The sequence below is a fragment of the Cebus imitator genome, unplaced genomic scaffold (assembly GCF_001604975.1).
Source record: "Cebus imitator isolate Cc_AM_T3 unplaced genomic scaffold, Cebus_imitator-1.0 Scaffold231, whole genome shotgun sequence".
NCBI lineage: Eukaryota > Metazoa > Chordata > Mammalia > Primates > Cebidae > Cebus > Cebus imitator.
Window position 1 is genome coordinate 5,186,033 of NW_016107546.1, and position 11,502 is coordinate 5,197,534.

Genomic DNA, 11,502 nt, shown 5'->3' on the forward strand with positions numbered 1-11,502 from the left:
ACATTTCTTATGTAGACAGTGTCACATGCCCAGCCACCAGATCAAAAAAGCATGTTTAAAAGATTGCCCTAAAATGGGCTTTTGGAAGGGGGGTCAATCAATCAATCAAGGGGAATTGATTTGGAAGGGGAGTCAATCAATCAATCAAGAGGGTCACGAATTCGCAATGTCCCTCTTTTACTTTGTACAATTTGAGACTTCACACCAGTCATCTCTGTCCATGAGAAAAATATGATGGCATTGTAGTTAAAGGGATTTTGTGTGCCAGGCACCATGCTAAGTACTAGGAGACAGTGAAGGAGACGTCGTTTCTGTCCCAACTGAAGGAAGGGCTTGCATTTATAAGTAAACAGTAACAATTACAGCCACTGCTTCTCAAATACCCACTCTGTACCAAACACTGCTTGAAGTCTGCAGGTTTCCTCTGAACAATTACTCTGATACTCCTGGCAATGTTTGGTACAAAGACTTTTTGAATGGATTTGACTATAATTGTTGGGGAATAAATGAAATCACGAAGCACTTTGTGTTGGCTTTGTGGTGGGAGCAGAGGAAGACAGCCTTCACTGCCCATTGTAATTATAAAGCCAGGCAACACCTTTTTCCTATTTATCGTTGTCTTCTCAGCACCTGGCCGAGAAGAGACGCTTGATAAATGTTTGTTAACAATGATGGGCCAGGTGTGGTGGTTCACACCTGTAATCCAGTACTTTGGGAGGCCCAGGTGGGCAGATCACCTTGAAGTCAGGAGTTCTAGACCAGCCTGGCCAATATGGTAAAACCCAATCTGTACTAAAAATATCAATATTAACCAGGCATGGTGGTGCACATCTGTAGTCCCACCTACTTGGGAGGCTGAGGCAGGAGAATTACTTGAACCCGGGAGGCAGAGGTTACAGTGAGCCGAGATCGCACCACTGCACTCCAGCCTGGGCAACAGAGCAAGACTGTGTCTCAAAAAACAAAAAACAAACAAACAAAAACAATTAATGATGATGATGACTCAAGTAAGAAATAACAATTAAGTACTCAGCAAAACAGTAAATAGATGATCCGTTTCATACTTTTAATTTTTAGACTTGTTCTCTTTGCTCATTTGGAGAACTAATGACACATGTCACTTGGAGAATTGAGTCGAGCTGTCAGATAAATCAAGGCAGGGCCATGTATGAGTGCGCATATCTAGATAATTCAGGCACACATATTTTGGGGCCACATATTCTTTGGAAAACATTCTTACTTTCACATGTGAATTTCCGCATTGCGGATTGGCAGAAGTCCCAGAAAATTACAAATTCTTATCATGAATGTAGGACAGACTGATGTTAGATGGGGGCCTATGTTTTGCAGGAAGGTTACCATGGGATTGATTCTGAGCAGGCAAGGTTCTGTAAGGCGATAGTTTTAGGATAAGCATATAGGTTTTCCTGTGACGTTCACAGCATACGATATTTCCATAAAGGTCACTTAACGTAAGCGCACAAAAGCCTTTATGGGATGTAATGCTGCAGCTGCCAAGCCAGGTGAGCCAAGTCCCAGTGCCTGGGGAATTGCGCCTGAGTCAAGGCTGGAACCGGCGCTGCCTGGTGTTAACAGGAGCAAACAGGTTCGCTGCAGTGATCTACGGAGTCTCATTTCCAGCTTCTTTATTCACTTGCTCATAACTTTCTGCCAAATTCTTTGAGGCTGAAAGCTTTCTTGTTTGGTGCTGGGCCATGTCTGCCCAAAGGTAAATTTTTCTGGAGAGTTTCTGCCAGAGCTATTAAGTCTTTCTTGAATCAATGAAAAAAGAAATTCTTCATTTGAATTCATTGGCTTTGGTTCTCTGGTAATTCAGAACTTAGCTCAGTCACCTAAAAGATGTTCTCTCTCTCTCTCCCTCACACACACACCCCACAATACTCGAATACACGCATGCACACCCAACCCACACACATACACAGACACACACACCCAATACATATGCACACAACTTACATACATGCACACTCACAAACATCCATACTCACACACCACATACTCATACACACACACTCAACACACACCCCCACGCACACTCTCATATACCCAGTACATTTAATATACCACACACACACACACACACACCACACACAGAAACACACACACAGAGACACACACACACGCAGGGCCTACACTTTTGGTCTAGCCCATGCAAACCTGAACCACAGGGTTCTTTTTCCCTTGGGGGCACTGCAGGCTCTTGCACCTGGTCCTGTGGGAAAGGGAGGCTGGAGGAGCAGACAGACTCATCAGATCATGCCCTCCATTCTTTCTCAGCAGCAAACAAATGCACTAATTTGCCGGCTGCTTGAAGAGCAGGAGTGTGGTCTGGTGCAGTAGCTCATGCCTGCAATCCCAGCACCTTGCAGGGCCGAGGCAGGAAGATCATTTGAGGACAGCTGTTAGAGACCAGCCTGGGCAACACAGAGAGACCTGTCTCTACAAAAAATTAGAAGAAAAATTAGCTGGGTGTGATGGGGCACACCTGCAGTCCCAGCTACTTGGGAGGCTGATGGCTTGAGCTCGGGAGTTGGAGGCTGCAGTGAGCTGAGATCATGCCACTTCACCCCAGCCTGGGCCACATAGTGAGACTCTGTCTCTAAAAAAAAAGAAAAAAGCAGGAGCGTGAACCTGAATGGTAACAGCAGTGAAGTCTGAGTTCTGGCCACGTTCACTCAATGCCACATAAGAGGGGGAGGGGACATCCCCGGACCTGTGTTTTTATATTGGTAGGAAATAGTCACCCTTGAGAGCAAGAAGAAGGAGGACACTGGTTGGAGCCCTGCCGTGGAGGTGAGCACCAGTGCCTCCGGGTCGCCCTCCATCTCCTCCATGTCTTCCACTCTCAATTAAGGGGATGCCACTTGTCAGTAGCTGTAGTCAGTAGCAATTACCATCTCCAGTTTTCTGGAGGAAAAAGTGCTGGCTTGATGAATAAAGGGACTTCTAGTCAGTCACAGGTCTTGTCCTGGGAGAGCACCAATCAGCACTGATAGTTCCTTATCTGACAGGCCTTTGTACATCCCGAAACTCCCTTCACAACGGCTCTGAAAAATAACTGGACACCAACATTACCTGATTTGGGAAAAACTGAAGTTTATAATTTTCCATATTGAAATACTTTGTTGCCTTGTTCTTTTATTTTGCAAAAGAAAAACAGAAAAAGCCCAAAGTCACAGATTGGAAAAGGTCAAAGAATTTAGGAGGATGAATTGAAGAAGAAAATAAAATGTTGAGGTTGGCTCTGCTTGTTCTAGGGGGCGCCTGGCTGGAACAACAGGGTTCTCGGGAATTTGGAGGTTGCCCCGGCCCTCCAGGAAGCCGGTGCCTGACCCATCCTCTGGGTGGGGACTGAGGATGCAGAGCATGGCTCAGTCGGCCACATGAAAGGCCCTGCTCTGTGGGCACTGGGCAGTGGCCATGGTCCCCTGCCAGTCTGCAGAGTCACCTTTGCCACTGCATCCGAGAAAGACCCTTTCTCCTCGAGCTAGCCAGGGAACCCACGGCGGCCTAGAAGCAGCACTGCCTCCTTCTACAGACACGTTCCTCCTGGCAGCGGAAGCTTTTTAGGGAGTGTTTTAGTCTCTTCCCAACGTTTTTTTTTAAACCCAATTTCACCTGCATAAAAGCTACCAGTGGGGTGTCAGAATGTGGGGAGGCTGGGGAGATACCTGGCAGCATTGCCAGAGCCTTGGTCCCTACCCCATCACCTCGCCGAGGAGTGTGGCAGTTCGGGGCCATCATCTCCACGGCAGCAATGTTCTGCAGTGTATTCTGTGCTAAAGCCAGGAGCTCCTGGGAGAGAGTGGATCCTGGCTTTTCCTCCCCATGTTACAGGCATGTGAAACACCTCGGTTCTTCTCTCTTATGAAGAGAACTAGAATGAATGCGGCCTTCTGGCATCTGGGTGGCTCAGAAGGGGGAAGGGGTGTTTTGAGTTGGAGCAATGCTTATCCCCTCTCTGTTGAACGACAGCCAGCGCCCTTGCTCCACTGATCTTCTCACCTTCATATTTGTTTATGAATTATCTGGAAAGGCGATTGTGTGGGCTTAAGACAGAGCTCCAGGGGCCCGTGGGGAAACCAAGCAATGTCTCCACAAGCAAAGCCACGTGGGAGGGCCGGTGGGATATGCAGAGGAAAGCCCCTGTTTCTTGCCTCTGAGGGAGGGCTTTCATGCTCTGAATTGGTGCTGTGAGCTCCCCGAAGGCCCTAAGCTCACCTGGTAAAATGTTGGCTTTGCACAATTCAATAGACACCAAGATTATGTAAAATGCTGAGAATAAGGGTTTTGACCTGACATAGAATAATCTTCAAAATAAGTATTACCAACATTTTTAAAACTTTATTAAAAAATCAGAAGAAAGCCTTGAGTTTCTCTGGCAGTTCTCTGTTTTTATTTTAAATCAAATTTTATTGTTTGAATAGCAAACCGTAAGCATGATTTAAATAGAAAAAAGACGTAAGAAGACAGACATTGAGAAGTCTTTCTCCTATATAACTAGGCAAATATAACTTTTTAGGTTTTTTTTTTCTTTTTTGAGACAGCCTGGCTCTGCTGCTGCCCAGGCTGGAGTGCAGTGGCACGATCTCGGCTCACTGCAATCTCCACCTCTCGGGTTCAAGCAATTCTCTAGCCTCAGCCTCCTGAGTAGCTGGGACTACAGTCGTGTGCCACCACGCCATCCAGCTAATTTTGTATTTTTAGTAGAGACGGAGTTTCACCATGGTGGCCAGGCTGGTCTTGAACTCCACTCCTCAAGTGATCTGCGCAACTTGGCCTCCCAAAGTGCGGGATTACAGGCGTGAGCCACTGTGCCCAGCCTAATCTTTTAGTTTTGTGGGAGGGGAGGTGAAAGTATGTGCATCCCTTATGGAAATATATTTATAATTTAAAAAATTTGTATTTTTCATTCTTCATGACCAATAAAACCTTGCTTTTTTTTTCACTTAACATGACGTCCTGTTGGTATCCCCTTTGTACATAGGGCCTCCCTTTTTAGAATTGCCTGGTGTTCTATGGGGTGGAGAGGCCTCGGTTGATTTCACCTGGCTCCTGTAGACAGACATGTGTGCTGTGGCAGCCTTCACCATAACAAGCACAGATTCAACAGAGCGCCTTGGCCATATGTCATTAAGTACGGAACAGGGAGCATCCACAGGGTGAATTCGCTAAGTCAGATTGCTAGTCATAGGGCCATGCACGGATAGTTCTGATAGACAGAAAATCCCTCTCATCAGTGTCAGAGAGGTAATCTCTGCCTCCTACCAGCCATGAAGAGATGGATTGCTTCCTCACAGCCTTACTAACCTAACGTGCTGGCCAAATTTTGGATTTTGCCAATGTGATAAGTGAGAAATGTTATCTCAGTGTAGTTGAATTAGAATTTCGTTTGAGTTAGACTGCACATTTTTTGATGTATTCTATTTCTTTTTCTGTGAGGCATTTGCTCCTTTGCCCTCCTTTCTGTTGGGTTATTGGACATTTTCTTCCTGATTTATAGAAGTTCTTTATGTGTTTGAAAGATTAATCCTGGTCTATGATATGGAATTACAAACATTCTTTTCCGTTTGTCATTTGTCTCTTGACTTTGTTGATGGTGTAATTTTTTCAGCTTCCTCTTATGAATAAATAAATCATGGAAAGTACAATGATCAGCTGTGTGTCCACCCCCTACATTCAGGCTTGTGAGGTGGAGCCCACCTCGTGTGCATCTCTGTGGTTCGCTGTTTTCATTGCTTGTCATGCTCCTTTGTTCATTTTCTACTTGTTTGTATCCGCTGGGTGTTTGGGTTGCTTCCAGCTTGGGGATGCTGTGAAGAGGCTCTGTGCAGCCCTCGCATTCGGTGCTGTTGTGCCTGCTCATACATTTCTGTGACGTGTGTCCCTGGATGTGGAATTATTGGGTCACAGGCAGGGACACTGTTGTGGACATTACCAGTGATCTATACTCTTGGGAGCAGTGTCACTGAGCTCCGGTGGCCCACAGCCTCCTCGAGTGGTGGCCCCACATGGCGGTGCTTCCATCCTTGTCCACCTTGACTAAAGTGTGTCCCAGCTCCCGTTCCCTGTGCCCCATCCCCCTCTCTGTATGGTCCCGCTTCCAGTGTGGAGCCCCAAGTGCTGTCATGCTTCCCATCAGCCAAGAGCTTTGTGGTCAGGGACAGTGGCTTCAGCCATGGCCCTAAGTGGGCAGCCACATGTGAAGGTGGAGTCAGTGAGATGGGGCGCTGCTGGGACGGCAGCACAAGGGGAGCACACGAGGGGGCTGGGCTGTGCCCAGAGCCAGCCTCCTAGCACTGGGTTCTCATGTCAGCGCACCCCCTCACTGTGGCCAGCCCCTCCCCACCCTGTGGCTGTCACATGGGTGAACCAGCCCTACAGAGACGGCTCAGGAGGCTTTCTGCCCACTGTCTCTGCTGGGATCTTTGGGACTTACCCCACAAGCTGTCCAAGCCTCAACTCCCAGGCTTCCTGGGTACCTCTGGGCAGGCTGAGTCCTCTCCGGACACAGGGGTCCTTCATCTGCTCTCCTGGTTTCACAGGACAGTAGCGTCACCTGCCCCAGGCCTGACCCTCCTGCGGCCTCTCTGAGTCCCTCCTTCAGCCTTTCTGACATTGCCCAGCTGCTGTTTTAGTACAAGGGCCAGCAGGAGGCCCAGGTGTAGAGGTCTCCACCATCCACACTGTCCCCACCAACCCAGAGCCTGTAAGACAAAGGCTCAGGTGGGAGAAGAAGGGCGAGGGGCTGCAGGGATGCAGGAGGATGCTGGGGGGAGCCGAGCAGCTGGAAGCGTTGCTGAAACACACTTGCACGCCCCCACTTCCCCCCTGAACCGGCGGCACTGCCTTCCCCTCCTCAGCCCACTCATCGCTCAGGTCAGTTGACATCCCAGCCTGTGCCCTTCTGTGGTAGGAGAACACCGCAGGATGGACCTGCGTCCCCGACCAAGCCTGAATTATAAGCGAATTCTTGTGCTTCTAAAGGCTTCTTTCTAAGGCAGAAAAGTAGACACATCTCCCAGAGATTCTCATCTCAGAGTTCTGGCTTTCCCAGGAATGAGGCTCCCTCTGTGGTCCCCAGGTCCACCAGCAAAGCATGCGGTGCTTCCCCCGCCCTGCAAGTGCGGCTCCCAGCTAAGTCATCCACTAGGGCAGTGCACGCCTCTCCTCCAGGGGTGGACCCCTCTCCTGGGGCTCATGGGGCTTTCTCTACACTGATTTTATCACTTCAGTTGTACCTTACTTGTTTTTAGCCAGGGCAGTATTATTATTTTTTTTAAAGTAGACCCATGAGAGCGTTCCCCAGCTGGGGGATGAATAATCTATCCCTAAGCTGCTTCCAGTAACGATCCTGTTAATGGACCGGAAAGCCGCTTTTTCTCAGACCATTGATTTCAAAGCTAGAAAACAGCAGGTAACTCTCTCACATCTTGTTGTATCTTTTTTTTTTTTTTAATTTACAGCAAGCAGTTATGTGTTTCAGGGAAGGATATGCTTGGGATGATTGTGGGAAGGGAAGGATTGGCAGCTTGTTCCAGAAGACAGCAGACTTTGGCCTCTGCCCCGATGCTGCGGTGGCTCCAGGCTGAGCGAGGAGCTTACACAAGGGACAGTGGCCCAGAACAGTCCCCAGCCACCAGGTCCGTTGGCGTTTCTATCTGCACAGGTGCTGCCATCTCGGAGGTGAATCTGCAGAGCCACCTGCACTTTCAGGGGGAACTGTTCGTCATCTCATTGTCCTCCTCGACTGGGGAAGCTGGTGTAATGGAAGGATCCTTGCAGGGAGGAGTGGGGAGGAAGGAACGTACAGTAAAGAGAGGAGCAGGGCTAGATGCGAGGAGGTGCAAAATGAGGGGTGAACACACCTGACACTAACCTGGGCTCATTACCCTGTCCCTGGGGGCTGCTTCTTTTGGAGCTTGTTACCCCCTGTGGGACAATGTCCCTGACAGTTAACCTTGCTATTCCTAGCACGGGCAGGCCAGCAACCACGGGGCTGGAAGCTGCAAGGTTATAAATACATCGTGGGCTCCTTGGCCACTAGCCTGGGTGTGGTCTACAGCTGCCCAGGTCTCCATCCTAGGCAGAATGGAAACCTTCTTCATGGGGGAGGCCCTGGGATTATTTTCAGGTCGTTCTTGCCCCAGTTGACTTACAGCCGCAGCACTTACTCAGAGTTTCGTGCTGTTGACCCTCTCTCCACTGCTCAGCCCTCGCAGCCTGCAACTCAGCTTTGTGGCTCCTTTCTGGAAGGTTTCCAGTGTCTTAATGTTCCTCTGAACTTGGGGTGCTCCAAACCGTCTGCGGTCTTCTTTCGGGGCTGAACTAAGGTTGGGATCTGCAGAATAAAGGATGCCTTGTTCTCACCCAGGCCTGCAGTGTTTGCTTCTTTGTATGCACCCAGTGTATCATACCTGTAAAAAAAATTCCTTTTTGTGACTACATTACATTATGTATTTATAATGACTCTGCTGTTCACTGATACACCCAGACCTTTCCTGGAACCTTGCTTTCCCCCATCATCTTCCCACTGTTTCTCTATATCTACCACGGGAACAGAAACGAACTAATAAAAATCTGGCCTCTCTCCTCTTCGGGGGTTTTGAGGTGGTGATAAGTGCATTCTTCCCAGGCAAAGACAGGTCCCATCTACAGCCTCTTTTCAGCCTGAGGAATGGTGTATCTCAGCCGAGACCTCTTTGCCTACTGGGGTGCTAAATTCAGGTTGCAGAATCTCTCTAAAAATCAATAACAACGAACTCTGATTTCAAAATCCAGAGGGATCCTTTTCCCTCCTATTAGGGGAGATAGGGTCATCTGCTATTCCCATTCATCAATTTCTCTTCAGACTTTCTTGCTCATTTCTTCCAAGATACTACCTGATTTTTTCCCCTGCCTCTGGCAAATTACAAGGTATGATCATGGAGGCTCAGGCCAGAAGCCTATTAGGGACTAATTTTAGAGCTGGGGCATCTGAGCATCAGAGGAGACAGATGTGACCTGACCACAGTCGCGGTTAGCTGCTGGTGCACTGGACCAGAACCCATGCAGGGCGTTTTCTGGACCATTTGTCCAAACAGCTAATAAATGATCAATGAATCTGGATGTAAGCAAGAACTCACTGGGCGTTTCCCCACAATGCCTCATCCTCAATTTATGAGGAGGGAATTTGTACGATTTTTCCTGTGCCTGGCCACTAGGCTTAAATTCATCATACCTAGCCTAGCGTTTGTGGAAAGGACTGTGGTCACACTCTGACTAATTCATCAATGAATTTATGGTCTGTTCAGAGCCCAAGTAAGAAATGGAAAGAACCATGGCCAGTCTGCGACAACAGCAAGATTTATTTGGTATGAGATGGTTACCATAGAGGGACACTTTATAACTTGTTGGATACAAAGTTCTCGCAACCGTGGAATTTTGGACATGTGGCATTATTGTTTTTGGAGAGCTGGTGGAATAGCCCACTCAATTATCAGTTGTGCTTGGATGAGCAACAAATTCCAGCAAAGAACTGCAGAAAGCAGAGTGGCAGGCCTTCCTCCCGAGATCGCCGGGGGCCGCATGCAGGTCCTCTCCCCGAGAGCGCCGGGGGCCGCGTGCAGGCCCTCTCACACCTCCCTGTATCTCACTGGCTTTTCCTTGCAGTTTCTTTCTGGAGGGGTTCAAAAGCAGATTTTCTACATAAAATAATAAAACGTAAATGTAGAAATAAATCCCGCTGCTGGCATTTGAAGGCAGGTTGTTCTGTACCCAAGTGCCGGCTTCCTTTCCAAAAGTGGAACATCACGGAGGAACGCTGGGCCCGGGCAATGGTGGGTGGTGTTTATTCTCGCCTTTGCCCTCAGGACTCACTGTTCCTTCTTTCCAGGGACAGCTTGACACAGATGGCATCCAAGGTTCTCCTCGTCCTTCTCGGTACAGTTGTTTCTTACCCTTTAAAGATCACAATGTGAAAATGTCACATTGAGCTTTGAGGCCACTGTGACTGTTTCCAAATGCTTTGACAGCTACATGCGTTTTAGTGTCCAAGCACTCCATGCCCTTTCAGTGCCAATTTTCAGATATTCTTCCTCATCTGGGACTTTTGACCTGTCCTGGATGTTTTCCAGCCTGGGCCAGGCAGGGGTGTGGCCAGCACAGCAGGGGCAGGAAGAGCTGGCAGGTACAGCTGCCCCGATGGATGGGGATGACCAGTCAGGGCTCAGCTTTGTCTACACATCACAAACTGCAAAGTTGGCCTGTGGTGGGCGGGGCTCCTGCAGCCTGAAATGGACCAGGGGATGCTAATATCTCCCCTCTCTCAGTTCAGGGCCCCAGCAGCAGGCAGGGGGAGGTCTGGGCAGCCAGTGTCTTGCGAGAAGGATGAGTGTCCCCTCCTTTTGCTGCGGCCCCTCCCTTCTGCTAGCGAAGTCCCCTCCACCTTCTAGGGGACTTTACTAGCAGAAGGGAGGGGCTGCAGCCAGAAGGAGTGGCAGAGCGAGGGAGCATTCAGGCCAAAGCAATAGTGGGAGGTGGCACCTCTGAGGGTGGGTGTGGAGGCTGTCCAGGCTGGGGGCCCCCTGGCCAGGCCTTTTCCGTTTGCTCCCTGTCTATGCATTTGTTATACATAACTAAGAATCATTTGCCAGCATTTTCTGATAGGACCCGGAAGCCTATTGAAAATGGTGCATCTTAGTTGTTTGCTTCCAAGGGTGTCGAATATGTTCCATTTGCTCCGGAACAGAGTTCCGAAGCCCAGACACTCCCAGCAGCCTGGCGTGGTGGGTGTGCTGAGTGGGAATGGGACAGCCAATCTAGGGGGCAGGTGCTCTTAGCCCCACAGATGATACCACACAGGACAGCGGGCCTCACGAAGCCTCAATTTCCAATCCACAGAGAGGAACAGGAAACCGGGATGTCTTTGCAACGGTGGCAACTAATTCACCTCTTCCAAAACAAAAACAAAAACAAAAACAAACAACAACAAAAAAACACCAAAAAACAAACAAAAAGCCCTGAAGGCCAAAAAAGACCATTTTGGGTCTGTTTGCTGTCCCCAGGTCGCCATTTTTTTCTAGACTTCCTCCATGATGTCAGGAAGAGACACTAGCTGGTCTTTCCTAAAGAGCTTTGTTTTCAGTTACTGGGGGTTAACATAACCATTAAGTTAGGTTATCCATTGAGCAATGATGGTGTCTGGGCCCTGCTGTGTCTTTTTCCAGCTCCTCCTCTTTCATTTATTGCCAGAACCAGTTGTTCTGCATGTTATTTCATAAACTGACCTCTAGGAAATACGTAGTGAACCAGTCTGGCCAACATGGTGAAAACCCATCTCTACTAAAAATACAAAAAATAGCCAGGTGTGGTGGCATGTGCCTGTAATCCCAGCTTCTCAGGAGGCTGAGGCAGGAGAACTGCTTGAACTCGGGAGGTGGATGCTGCAGTGAGTCGAGTCCAGTCTGGGCGACAGAGTGAGACTCTATCTCAGAAAAAAAA

The 11,502-nt window shown here is 48.7% G+C and overlaps 1 protein-coding gene across 1 annotated transcript in view; it reads left to right on the plus strand.

Annotated features, from left to right (window-relative positions):
* Positions 1-6,777: 6,777 nt before the first annotated feature.
* The window catches only part of LOC119466813, a 56,187-nt gene continuing 51,462 nt past the window's right edge, over positions 6,778-11,502 (plus strand). The window contains exons 1-4 of the mRNA XM_037727475.1: positions 6,778-6,900; positions 7,106-7,145; positions 7,691-7,785; positions 9,896-9,942. Of these exons, the coding sequence (XP_037583403.1) occupies positions 6,778-6,900; positions 7,106-7,145; positions 7,691-7,785; positions 9,896-9,942 (305 nt within the window). The remainder of the gene's footprint in view (positions 6,901-7,105; positions 7,146-7,690; positions 7,786-9,895; positions 9,943-11,502) is intronic.